The 14256-nt window shown below is 35.1% G+C and overlaps 1 protein-coding gene across 1 annotated transcript in view; it reads right to left on the minus strand.

Moving 5' to 3' along the window:
• DPYD (dihydropyrimidine dehydrogenase) overlaps positions 1-14256 on the minus strand; it is an 891530-nt gene that overhangs the window by 736511 nt on the left and 140763 nt on the right. The window contains exon 5 of the mRNA XM_040471061.1: positions 12465-12479. Coding sequence (XP_040326995.1) covers positions 12465-12479 — 15 coding nt within the window. The remainder of the gene's footprint in view (positions 1-12464; positions 12480-14256) is intronic.

A 14256-nucleotide genomic window follows, 5' to 3' on the forward strand; every position in this document is an offset into this window, starting at 1 on the left:
TAGAAAACCTTGATTTTGAAAAAATAATTTTTGAATAGTCATAACTATAAATGATTGGTCTCTTCTATAATATAAATAACTCCATGACCCAATTTTGTATGGTTATGTATTAATCATCCTATTTAAAAATAATATTTTCATATGAGTTGCCTCAGATCATAGGAAGTTGGATGTTCTTTCTTTATTGGGTTGGAAGTGGGGAGGGGGAAGGGGCTGTTACCCTAGAGATGATCTTTATAAGTGAGGGAAGAATCTACACTATTTTACTTTCAGGCAAGAATAACAAGGCATCATTTATTGGGAGTCACGGAGCTGGGGAAAAGAGAAAGGAATAGATTCAAATGACAACTTGTTCAGTGGAAGGCTTTCTTAAGATCAGTACTTCATCCTAAATCCCAAGCCTGACCCCATATTATAGTAATACGAAGCATCAGCTTTGACACACAATCTCTCATACTTCTAATAAAATTATGTTTCCTACGGCAACAGATGGTATCTCAGGAGAAGCAAGTTCAGAGTATACAACACACATATTGTGGTTTAAGTAGTAGGAATGACACTACAATGACATAGCCTTTCACATTTTTGTTGTTGTTGTTAGTAACAGTAACAAGAGTTTGCAAGACACAAGGGTCACATTAAGGTATAACCAATTTGATATGCAATACTTGATCTCATTTGAATTTCTATTCCCAAGAGACTTAAAATGTTTATTATAGGAGGAATAGTAAATATAAGCAAAACTATAGAAATCACAATTCCCAGTGATCATTATTTCTCCAAGCAGCGAGGTTTCCTTCAGTACGAGCTTTACTTTTCTTTTTTTTTTTTTACTCTTACGATGTAAATAAAACCAATTTGTCAGCTCTTCATACCAACAGTTGAAAGATATCTATTTAGTAATGAAGACTCCCTAGCAAAGAGCTCCAGAGAACATATTAAGTAGCTCCATACAGGAGAAGGACATACAGAATAAGACAATATACTTAAGTTTCTCAGTGTTTTAAGAAAAATGTAAATATAGACAGTTTTGCAAGCCTGAAACACTGTCTTCAAGTAATGGAGTAAAATATGTGTTCTGGGTGGTTCTCATGTAATATAATAGGCTGTTCATTCACTAATTCACTAAGGAAGAACAAAGCACATCACATTTCCTATTACTGATAAGGACAGGAGGGAACCACTCTTTCTCATAGATGGTCTATGTTCAAGTACTGCCACTCCCTCTGTTTCCCTTTTGGAATGTCCTTTCTAACTATTTCTGTGAAATATATGTGAGGAATTCATTATAACCAACTGACTATACTGACACATGCTATCTACAGTGGCAATGCTACAAGACCGTGATTTTGGCTTTTTTAATCAACTTAATTGTCCCCAATTTTTGTAGTGTTAAATGCACACCAACAAAGGTAGCCAATACATAAAAAACATGTGCCCAAAGGAATTTTAATAACAAACAGAAGCTGGGAAAATAATCCCTGTCCTGGTAACCTTTATGTCAGGAAAAATTGTACAACTATGCTTAAAAGTAAGAAAGGCAAGAGCTATTTGTAAAAGATATTTTATAATTTCATGGTGTTCTGACTTTAGTAAACACAAATACAATTATTAAATTTCCATTGTTTAATGAGAATGAGATTTATATCTTGTTTAGTAAAATCATTAAATGAGGATGTAGCTAACTCAGACTTTAATTTGTAGAAAGAAGGAAAAAGATATAGCAGCACAATAAAAATATATTTGCCTTTCCAGAAAACTTCACACACCATGAAGTCCATTAAACATTTAATTTACTTAATATGCCTATTTCATTGGTCATTTTGATAACATTTACCATATTTTAAAAGGGTTTTACTAAATTTAACAAAGGTCAAATAAATGTATATTTTTGCCTGTATAACACAGAACACACATTTCCTCTACAAGCATCACATGAAGCAGTGTGGACCATTGTTTTATGCTATGCATATTATTCAATTTGAATATATATTTAGAGTAGTATTTTACAAATGGAAGAAAATACTTACACACACATTTGTGATTCAAAGCTTTCATTTAGGCAATGACACCCATCCATCAACAGTCTTTGATGCCATATGTTTTTGTAGCAGTTCTCTAAACATGAAGAGAACCTAAATATGCAATAAGTTGCAAGCACATCTGATACCTCCGTGTTTATTAATAGATCATTATGCTAATTGAAAGAGAAAGATAACCTTTCCTTATAGGTCACTGCCTCCTGACTAATGTGTGCCCAATGTGGCCTTTAAATCTTAGGTCAACAATATGCCTGAACCAAATTAAAAAAAAAAAAAAAAGATGCAGGATTTCTCCCAAAACACTCAATTTAAGACAATCCTAGAACACAACTGGCATTTATTTTTTACTACTTTAAAAAGAACAAAGGCAATTTTAAAAAGGCATTTCCTTCTGTTTTTAAAACATGTTAATTAGTAACCACTACTTTACCAATCCTATGAAACGTGATGGTTGGTGATTACAAAGAAGTCCATGCCTTCTTCTAAAATGTGGATGAAAAAAACAGGGTGATATATGAAAATACGTACATTTGTGCATTGTAATTAGCATTAATTCCTAAACAAAAGACATCACCCTTGTAAATGATTTTTTTTAATAAGGCATAAAGATAAAAGTGCCCAGTCCACTCTGAATTATTGTAATGTGCTCATTTAAAACCACCATCTGTCAGAGATTATCTTATTTTATACCAAGGGAACATCCATTAAATATTCATCCTCCTCATCCTAGAAATGTGCTCACACAAGATCAGGGCCCTACCTGAGAAGACATTAGCATTAGTCATTTTATTAGCTCTTCTCTGAATGAAACTTAGAATAGACACCTGAAGTTTACACCTAAAGAGTAGCACTCTTTTTAGGCTGAAGAGTGTGATTTCTGAGGGCTGCTATTAATTTACACATTCTGAGGCCAATGAGTTAATTTACGCTATCTTGGCAACAAGCAGTTATCACTTATTTTGCTTGGTTTAAAAATAGCAAAAATTTGCATAGGTAAAGTTTGTTAAAATATAGCATTTACCTGAAAGAACTAGGGAGGAAATAAAAAGCATAACTGCTGAGGGGTAAAATTGTATAAATCGTTCTCTTTTTGCATGGAAGTTCCTAACTTCTAGACTACTTAATCACAGCTTCATATTTTATGCTTTATTTCCCTGGCTTTGGGGGAAAAAATATACAGGTCACTGTGAACCAAGAACAGCCCTTAAAATATTCATGCTGCCTTCTATTCTCCATACAATAATAATGAGAAAATTGAACACTGGGTTCAATTACAGAAAAGACTACCAAAAATTTCAAGTTCTATATGCACACAAATAATACCTAAATTCAGGAAGAAAATCAATCCTTCCCTATCATTTCACAGATCTCCCAGTAGGATACTTTGTATAGGCAGTGAACATATTTGAAAGCATTACTTAATAAGTCATAATTGTACCTTTATATAACGTAAAATGGAATAAGTGAGACTTTTATCCTAAATAGTGAAACAGATCATAATGACAACACTTTGGGAAGAAAGAAGTTTCAAGATGCTATATCATAACTGCTAACTTAAATTGTCATCCTGAATTTCTAGTCTTCATCTAGAATAATATTCCATGGCAAGGTTCCCCTGCTAGTCTATAATACATGAAGAAGAAGAAACAGGTCTATTTACAAGATTCAACCTACCCTTAGGCAGAGAAGTAGAAAACACTTTAAAGAACAACTCTTGCCAAAGAGTACAAGTCTAAGATACAAAATTCAAAATAATGATCCTTCTGTAATTTTTATGATGTCTTCCATTTAAAAAAACAAAACAAAACAAAAAACACTAAGCCTTAGGGGAAATTCTAAACCAAAAGAATTCTGTTAAGTAAAGCTACAGTAAGAAGAGTACTTTTAAATATAGAGTTAATGATTCTCAAAAGTTTTTTTTTTCTGAAAATAGAAGATATTTATATGTAAATGTTAAACTACAAGTGTGTGTTAATATCGATGTTACCATTATCAATAGTATTTGCAGAAAGTCCACTCTGCCACTGACCACTATTGGTCACCTGTGAACACACCTGAGATACAAAGTTTAATAATAAATCTCCCTCTAGGAAAATTACACTGTAGTGGGTAAACAGACAATAACAGGTTGAAATAATAATCATAATACAATGTAACAACTACTGTATTGGTAATACGTTATAAATTTTCTTCAGAGGATACCAACAGTTCCTCTCATCCCTACATGTGCATGCTTCTTCTCTTATTAAGAGATGGAATCTGTTTTCACTTAAATCTGGACTCCTTATGTGACTGAGTGAGCAGCAAAATGGTGGCAGAAATGATGCTGAGCCCAGGCTTTTAAACACTTAGCACTTTCACTTTTGCTCTTTCAGAATCCATTAAGCTATGAGATACTAGTTTAGCCCACTGGAAGATGAGAGGTGTTGTGGAGAACAAAGGCACCTCAACCAATAGCTAGCACCAACCATCAGCCATATGAGTGAGACCATCTTGGTCATTCCAACACTTGTCTGAGCTCCCACATGACTGCATATGAGTGAGCCCAACCATATCAGTGAGCCCAAGCAAAACTTTCAGAACTATCCAGCTGAGTCCAATCAAATTAAATGTAAGAAACAGTAAACTGTTGTTGTTTTAGATCACTAAGTTTTGGAGTGGTTTGCTATGCAGCCCTGAATAACTGATATAAAGTAAGAAAAAAGTGATCGCAAGGCACATAGGCCTATAGAATTTTACATGATTTTCCCAAGAATAATTAGCTAAAGAAGGACAAAACGCCAACTCCCCCTGAATTCTCATCGAGGACTGAAGCAGAGTGCAAAGGCAAAAACACTTTGAGTGCAAAATCCTGTGGCTGAATAGGACTCCACTTAATCAATACAAGAGATGACCTAAGTTGGTGGTACACATTAGTCCTCTCATTCAGTAATAAATCCACAGTGATCCAGAATGTGCAAAGGTTCATGTAACAGCCCCAATTTGAGATATTCAAATCAATTTGCTAATTTTTCAGTATTAAATTTTTGAAAGTACTATCTGTATATTACATTTCAGAAACCAATAAATGGGGATATAGAAGCTGAGCCTCCCTTAGAAATGCTTTACCTGAGATATAGTTTAATGATACAGCTTCTGACTATACTGGGAGCATCAATCATTGAACAGCATTTCTTTCTTTTGTCAAACTGAATGATAAGCAATTATTCGCGTGGTTACTATTGATCAGTAGAATATACAAACTTGCAGGGTAAATTCTACTGTTTTAATTTCTGAAAAAAATGGTTTATGAATATGAATTTTAGGCTTTTCTTCCCAGAAAATAAATCATATTTTTAAGATGTTACAAAATTTTAAATAGCCCCATTTCTTTTTCTCTACTTTACTCTCACCTCCCACATTCTTTCTCAGCCCATGGGATCTCATGCTGGCCTGAGTTCCTTTGCTATTTCACAATTTTCTCAATTCCCCAGAAAAGCAATATTTGAATAACGAAATGAATAACGCAAGTATGTCTTCTCAGATATACCCCCCGAAGGATTCCATGTCCCCAAATCACTCAACTCCTTTCCCAAATCAACACGCTCACTCTGAGTACAGCTGATCTCAGCTAGTTATTAGAAAGAAAGCTTAAACATAAAATGATTAACTTACATACAACTTTAAATCTCTGACATAGAGATGGATGGTTTTGAAAAAGAAGAGAAGAAGGCCTTCAAGATGGGAAGGAAGAGGATCAAGTCGAAGATCAGAGAACCACACTGGCAACACAGAAGGGTGTGTGTAGGAGTCAGGGGCAGCTTCCGAAAAGGGACAAGGCTACGCAGGGTTCACATTAACAGGAATTTGGGACCTATGCTGTAAATCTTTCACCCACCTTTCTCAGGAAACCTTCAGTAATTTCTGCAGGGCTAACTAAAATTCCTAAGAGCGACTCTTTCTGGTGATGGAAAAAGTGATAAATCTGTCTCAAAGTTGATCGAGGCTCAAAATAGACGCTACTCCTAAATTCAGCTGACTTTGGGATTATACTCTTTTTACACAGAAAAGTTGCCGCTAGAAGAGGTCACCCTTCTTGCATAAGAGGGAGAGCAGTGATACTAACATTTTTGTCTCTGAAAGCTTTTTCTTAAACATACTGAGAAGGATGGTACAATGCCCAGAGGGATTCTGCATCAGGGTACCCTGGAGAGAATGGATTTTCAACAGAATCTATACATTTCAAACAACAATACAATGTTTCCATGGAAGGCACAGAATATTCTGCTACAATGTGATTTATACGCCTCTCTTACTTTTTTGACATTTGTTTCAGAGAAATTGCCTGAATACATTCCATTTTTCTGCAAAATGTGGATAACATATGTTGGAAAAGTAAAAAACAGTGTGATTATTTTCTGTGTTCTCCTATCATTTGGATATTATTTATTAGTCTCTTTACATCTTTTCTTTACTGTTCTTTAGAACTCTTCAAACGACTAGGCTCATATAAGGTTGCTTAACTTGGAAAAAGCAGAATTACTCCAGAGGACATTCTGCTGAGTTCAAAATATTCAATTAGAAAAAGAAAAGCAACAGATAAATTTAATCCCATGTACAATTATTACAGTAAATAATTTAGTAAAAGCTGCTATCAAACCGTTTCCACCTATCAAATTATTGTAATATATTTTATAAGTAAGTAAGTTACTCCCTTGAACTTTTAGCTTCTTTACTAATGTCTATACATTCAGCCAGGAAACAGGCAGTTGGGTCATCCAAAGTGTGTCTAAATAAGAGTGTAATATGTAATATAAAAAATATTCAATACAACAGATAAGTTGTAGTCATAGTTTCTCAAGAGGCATCATTCACATTTTGTAAGAAACAGCTCTTCCTTTTTGTGGGACATCCGATATCTCTGATCCCTTCCTATTAAATGCCAAAGCATCAACCTATTATTGTGACAACCAAAAACGCTTCCTCACACTTCCAAATGTCCCCTGAGGAGTAATAACACCCAGTCCCCCAGTTAAGAACTACTAGATTCACTTTATGATTCAAGAAGGAAAACATCTTTTATAAAACTAAAACCACTGAAACCTCTACTTAACTTGGAAACCATAATAATCTGCTTTTGCGACTGTAGCTTTAGCAGTACTATAGCAAGTTTTATGGTCTAGTGTGTATTTATAGTATAGCTGTGCTAAACATTTTTGAAGTAGTGAGAAATTTGCATTTGCGATAATGCAGAAAGCTTACAGAAAAAACATGCTTAAGTCTAGTACCTACATCATGGTCTGCACATGAATCAATTGACCCCAGGTACAGTTCTTTTTTACACTGCAAAATCTCCTTTCTTTTTAGAAAAAGAATATTTAAATGATAGTGAACAGACTAAGCTAATTCATCCCACTCGGTACACCACATTTGTGGACAAGAGAAAAACAAATATTTTAATAGATTCGTCTAAAGCTATTCTTATCACTGAAATTTGTACACTTGAATACTTAGCTACACCAATATTTTATTAGATCTTTCCTTTTTGTTAAATTGTGGGGAAAGAAAGAAATGGGAATACAGAGGAGTTAGTAATGGGATAAGAGGAAAAAAAATCTTCTCAATTCTCAGTTACTCTAGAAAACACAGTGTTCATAATATTTGGGGTTTAAGAATCTGATTTCAAAAAATATTTTTTTTATTTTTTTTTAACGTTTATTTATTTTTGAGACAGAGAGAGACAGAGCATGAATGGGGGAGGGTCAGAGAGAGGGAGACACAGAATCTGAAACAGGCTCCAGGCTCTGAGCTGTCAGCACAGAGCCTGATGCGGGGCTCGAACTCACGGACCGCGAGATCATGACCCGAGCCGAAGTCAGACGCTCAACCGACTGAGCCACCCAGACGCCCCTCAAAAAATATTTTTTAAATGAGGGAACAGATGGGGGGCACCAGGGTGGCTCAGTCAGTTGAGTATCTGGCTTCGGCTCAGGTCATGATCTCATGGTTTGTGGGTTCGAGCCCCACATCGGGCTCTGTGCTGAAGGCTCAGAGCCTGGAGCCTGCTTTGGATTCTGGGTCTCCCTCTTTCTCTGCCCCTCTCCCTGCCTCTCTCTCTCAAATAGATAAACATTAAAAAAAAACTGTTTTTAAAAATGAGAGAACAGATGCATGCTTTTTAATAGCTCTAAGTCAAAGAGAACCTTCCTCTGCGAACCTCTCTTAGAGTCATAATGCAGAATAAAGTAAAGATGCTTCAATTAACAACTGTTTGTCATATGCCCATTAAATGCAAGGAAGGACTATATTGTAAGAAGACCTTAATCATAGGTACTTCCCTGACACCAGTTTAATCATATGACCTTGTCACTCTCCCAGAGAGGGAAAGAGAAAAATACTGCTACTGAAGTCTGTAGACTGCATTAGACCTTTCTTGTGCCAAATATTTTACATATATATTTCCTAACCTAGGTGTTACAACATTTCAGCATCATCTCCACTTCACCAATGATAAAACTGGGTCTTAATAATGTCAGACTATCCATAAGTGTCATTAAAACAATATAAAAAATGATGATTAATGAGATATAAAGAAAGGTCAGTTAAACTCATGCTTCTTTCAAATTCTTTAGAATTCGAAGTTACTATTGTTGGGTAACTTCAAAATGGGTAGCAGAAAAACATAAGGGAGAAAATATGTTCTATTTGTCATTTCCTATCTTCTCCAAAAAAACATTCAGCACCTGGAGGCAGCTTACTACATACTCATCATCACTCTCATTCATTCATTCATTCATTCATTCATTCATTCATTCATTCATTCAATAATGTATCTACGAGGGTGCCTGGGTGGCTCAGTCAGTTAAGCATCCAAGTTCAGCTCAGGTCAGGATCTCACGGTTCATGGGTTTGAGCTCCGCATCGGGTTCTGTGCTGACAGCTCAGAGCCTGGAGCCTGTTTCAGATTCTGTGTCTTCTTCTCTCTCTGCCCCTTCCCCACTCACACTCTGTCTCTCAAAAATAAACATTAAAAATTTTTAAAACAAAATAAATGCATCTCTACCTACAACAAATTTCATCAAGTTATTTTGTTCTATCACACATCAATTTTCAAAATGGTAGAGGTATGTAGTTTACAGTGTTGGAATAACAAATATATAGCAACATTTAGTGAAAAAATGTTAACTCTACATCATATGTGTATCCTACTAATATGACATATAAAATTTTAGAAAGCAAATTAAGGGGCGCCTGGGTGGCGCAGTCGGTTAAGCGTCCGACTTCAGCCAGGTCACGATCTTGCGGTCCGTTGAGTTCGAGCCCCGCGTCAGGCTCTGGGCTGATGGCTCGGAGCCTGGAGCCTGCTTCCGATTCTGTGTCTCCGTCTCTCTCTGCCCCTCCCCCGTTCATGCTCTGTCTCTGTCTGTCCCAAAAATAAAATAAACTTTAAAAAAAAAAAAAAGCAAATTAAGTAGAATAAAAAATAAAGACCATATTGTGAATTACAGCAATCACAATAGATATTCCTACATAAATTTGACTTTCATTTATACAGATGAATCCTTGTCTTAGCAACTTCATTTTTTGACATAGTGAACAATTATAATTTCACATACATTCAACAATGTTGGGCCTTTTTATTTATTTATTTTTTTGTTGTTTGTTTGAGAGAGAGAGAGAGAGAGAGAGAGAGAGAGAGAGAGAGAGAGAGACTGATACCCAAGCAGGATCCACACTTAGCACAGAGCCCAATGCAGGGACTGGATCCCAGGACCCTGGGATCATGACCTGAGTCGGATGTTCAACCAACTGAGGCATCCAGGTGCCCCTTTTTAAAAAAGAAATTAAATGTTTATTTTTGAGAGAGAGAGAGAGAGAGAGAGCGCATGAGCAGAGGAGGGGCAGAGAGAGGGAGACACAGAATCCAAAGCAGGCTCCAGGCTCTGCACTGTCAGCACAGAGCTCCAAGTGGGGCTCAAACTCACAAAGGGCAAGATTACGACATGAGCCAAACTCAGAGACTTAACTAGCATGGACCCTCTTTTTTAAATAATGAGCATATTATACACATTACCGTCATTATTTTATGTTTCAATGTTTAACTTTTATTTAACACATATATGATATTCAATATAGTATAAAATATGAATTTCATACTGAGGAATTTAGTTACTAAAAATTATTGTTATGATATTATACTGATTACATGTCTCATTTTCTTGTACCATAGATACAATGAAATAATATTGCTTATTCTAATAAATTACAATAAAAACTGATCCTTCTTTGTGTCACTATTGTTTTTTGAAGTCTCCTTATAAACTTACCCTATGAACAAGAATAATATGTCATCAAGACATGCTCCAATAAAGATATGGCAATTATGGTAACATCTAAAACTTTTATTGTACTGTACAGATTAAAATTCACTCCCTCACATATCTCTTTTAATATACATACCAATTGTTACATAGATATTATTAACATGCCCATTTTATAGGTGAAAGTATGGAGGCTTAAGGAAGTTGTGTGTCTTGTGTCAAATCACGTCACTAAGGAAGTTAGATGCTATTCATTTTTCTTCAGTGCTTTTAATCACATTAAATGGATACCTCTATTCAACATATGGACTTAATTTTCTATGAAAATAAGATTCTAATTTCTCATCCCACACTCATCACAAATTGAATATATCCTTTCAATATACCAGGAAAAATCTATGTTTTACTCTGTATATATTCATGATGTATATAGTAAACATCCTAATTATGAACATGACTTCCATAAATGGTAAGTCCTCACCTCAAGTCACTATAATCCTTTCTTAATACCAATATAAAAAATTACTCTATATTATAAATTATGAAAAAGGTGTCAGAGAGATTCCAAACCAACAATGAGAGAAATATTAGAAGGAAAAGGGAAAGGTAGAAGGGAGAGACAGAGAAACAGAAAACAAACATCCATCAGTAGTCATATGAATTATTTGCTTAGTTACTACAAAAGTAATAATTACACTGTAACTCCATGGGAACAATGGTAATTTCACAGTAGCCCACGTTACTGTTATCGTCCTATATCCTGATAACTGTGAAATTAATTTGTGCCACTACTGCAAGTGTCGGCCATAAGCTGTTCCCTTGGTAACAGTATTATGCTATCATAGAGAAGGAATGTTTGGCAGTAAAATGGGCAGCAGCAAGCTGATTATACAGGGAAAAGCTTCCATCTAAATACACATAGCATAGCAATCACGCTTGGAAAAACTACATGGCTTACCAAAAGAGTTCTCTGTTCACTGTCCATTATATGTTGACTGTAGTAGTTCAAGTGAATAACAAGTAATGATCAAATTACCAGCTTATATTTAGCCACAGGGCCTTCTTATCTTTAAAAAAAATGCAAGGAGAGAGTACAAAAATGTAATACATTTATTTTTCTCTCTTTCTTGCTTCCTCCCCTGAAATTATTACTATGCCATTAGAAGTCACACACACACACACACACACACACACACACACACACACACACGCATGCACGCAGGTGCGTGCGCGCACGCACACAGACATACACACCCACACACCCACACACACGCTTCATTGAAAACCATGCATGTAGCCAATAGCTAGGCAACCTGTAGGTATAAGCAAAGATATCAGGCATATTTTTAAAACAATTTTCCTTAAGGAAATTGCTTAAGAAGGAAGATGTTACATCTGCAGGCTACTACCTTCAAAGTCACAGAAGGAAAAGTTGAACATTTGGCCAAAAGGATAGTAGCTCAGCTTTCTACTTGGTCTTTTTTAGCATGAAATATTCAAGAGAGCATACACCAAACGGAAGAGCATAACTATATGACATCATAAGAAACCTGAATTAGAAGTGTGTATTTATATTTAAAAATCCATGTATTCCCAGGCTTTCTATGGTTTAACAACCTAGAGGCAGAGACCAGCTTCTCCCCCTCACCCCTTCTTTCATGACATCAGCCGGGCTGAGTATCATTCCAGGATGATCATGAATTCACTGGGCATACTGTTTAGATTAGCTAGTATTTATGTGTTTATGTTAAACCAGGCATCATAAGACTGGCACTATTTTGTCGTATTTCAGATAGAAAATTCAGATATGAACTCTTCAAAATTCAGTAAATCTTTGCTTTTAAATCTATTTTTGCTTTTGAAATGATCAAACCATAGAGTAATAATTGCATCTTAAGATTTATGATAAGCTTTTTATGTAAGTAATAATTTTGTTACACATTCAATGCAAGGTTAATAGTTACTTGAAGGTTTTTTATTTGGCACCAATTCCTGTCAACCAAAACTAACCTCAGGGACTATTTAATAGATTCTGACAAGTTTAGAAGAAGAGTTAAATCACAGCCAGATATTTATTGATCTTATCTGGTTCCTATCCATCAATCCATTTTCCCCCAAGTACCTGGCACATAGTAGGCTTTTAATATTTGCTGAATAATTGAATAAATATTTTCAAAATTCTTATTTGAGCATATTCCCAGTAAGGACATAGTCCTAACCTATATTTAGAGTCCTACTCTGACATCGACTTCTTCAGGATTATTTTCCTAACTTAGATTTCTGGATATTCTCTCTTCAATGGTCTTGGAAAAGACCACTAAGAATGTGATTTACAGGATATTATTTTCTTTTATTTCTATGACTAAACCACACACAGACTAACCACAAACTAAGCTTTTAAAAAACCATGATTTAAGAGAATTCTCTATGACAATAAGATGCATGGTTAAATAATTTTGCTATTATGAATTTATTGCTTACTTGGTGTATGACCATGAACAAGTTTGTTAACCAATTTGAATCTCAGTGTCTTCATACATAAAATGGTTATAATAACAGTACCTGTCTCACGGGATTGTTATTGGAAAGAAACAAGATAATCCGTGCAAAGTATTTGCTTTTGCAAACTATTGAATAAAAAGATATCATTATTTAACAATATTTGTTATTGCTATAATTTATTAAATAAATAGATTAAAGGTACTTAAGACTTATTTACTTCAGTGATTAAATTTTTTACCTGCCATATAATGTAGGTTACATATGTTCAAAAACCTCTGCTAAATCATTTATGTGCTAGGAAGTAAAGGAGATATTTTTAAAGGATAGACTTTGCTGTCAGAGAAAAGTATAAGTTTCAGTTTTGTCATTTAAGAGAGTTCCCATCTACAAACTATTAAAAATTCTGAATCTTAATTTTCCATCTGTAAAAAACAACAGAGATTAATAGTGTCTATTTGCTTTTATTATCATTAATATGAAATTCCTATTCCTTCCCATGGCCAACAGACCCTATCTTGCCTCAGAACTCATCTTCCTCCATGAAGCTTCACCCATGTTGCCTTCATCAGAGTCCTCAAACATGCCCAGCTTGTTCCCCTGTCAAGGTAGGCCTGAAACTTCATGCACTTTACCACAGTGGTATACTTCCCCTCACCCACGGAAAGAGAGCAACATGGAAGTGCAGAGGATTTATGCAATGATTAGTCAAACACATTTCATCAACTAAGAATAACAGGTTAACATGAAGTTTGTAACTTTGAATAACTTGAGTCTTTCTTAGGTAACTCTAATGATTATCCTAGCCTTGCAATATAATGTGGCCCTGATCTGTGTAACCAATCAGCAAATTCTCAAGGAAGTTACTGAGTATATGACAAGTAATTTCTAAAGGCACATTTATATGCACATGAATAAGATCTCATCCTAAAAAAAAGAAAAAAAAATCACCTTCTCAAAGTCCATGTTAGTTATCTGAAATAACAAAGGTGAAGCACAAACTATGTCATCCATCATAACATGAAATAAACATGTGTTGCTACACTGTGATTTTGGTCTTTATCCCGGTCTGACCCATTTCTTGAGATTGTTACCTCAAGATGCTCTCCCATGGAGTTTGCACTGAGTATATTTTAATCCAGTTTCTTAAAAATCCATCACAAATTACTAGGGTCTCAATGACTTATCAAAACTCATGTTTCAAAAATGATACCTAAGAAACATAATATTCAGTAAGTGAGAATAAAGTATTTTATACCTGCAGTGTGGAATTGTTCCATTGGAGGAAAGCAAGAAAAAAATAAATAAAAGTCCACATGCCAAGACCAGAACCTTGTGGTCAACCTAAAGTGTATTTTCCTTCTTAATTTACTAATTCAAACATCCCATGCTTCCAATGTGGATTTCTTAGCCAC

Source organism: Herpailurus yagouaroundi, unplaced genomic scaffold, assembly GCF_014898765.1.
Source record: "Herpailurus yagouaroundi ecotype Mexico unplaced genomic scaffold, PumYag 77, whole genome shotgun sequence".
In the NCBI taxonomy this organism is placed as follows: Eukaryota; Metazoa; Chordata; class Mammalia; order Carnivora; family Felidae; genus Herpailurus; species Herpailurus yagouaroundi.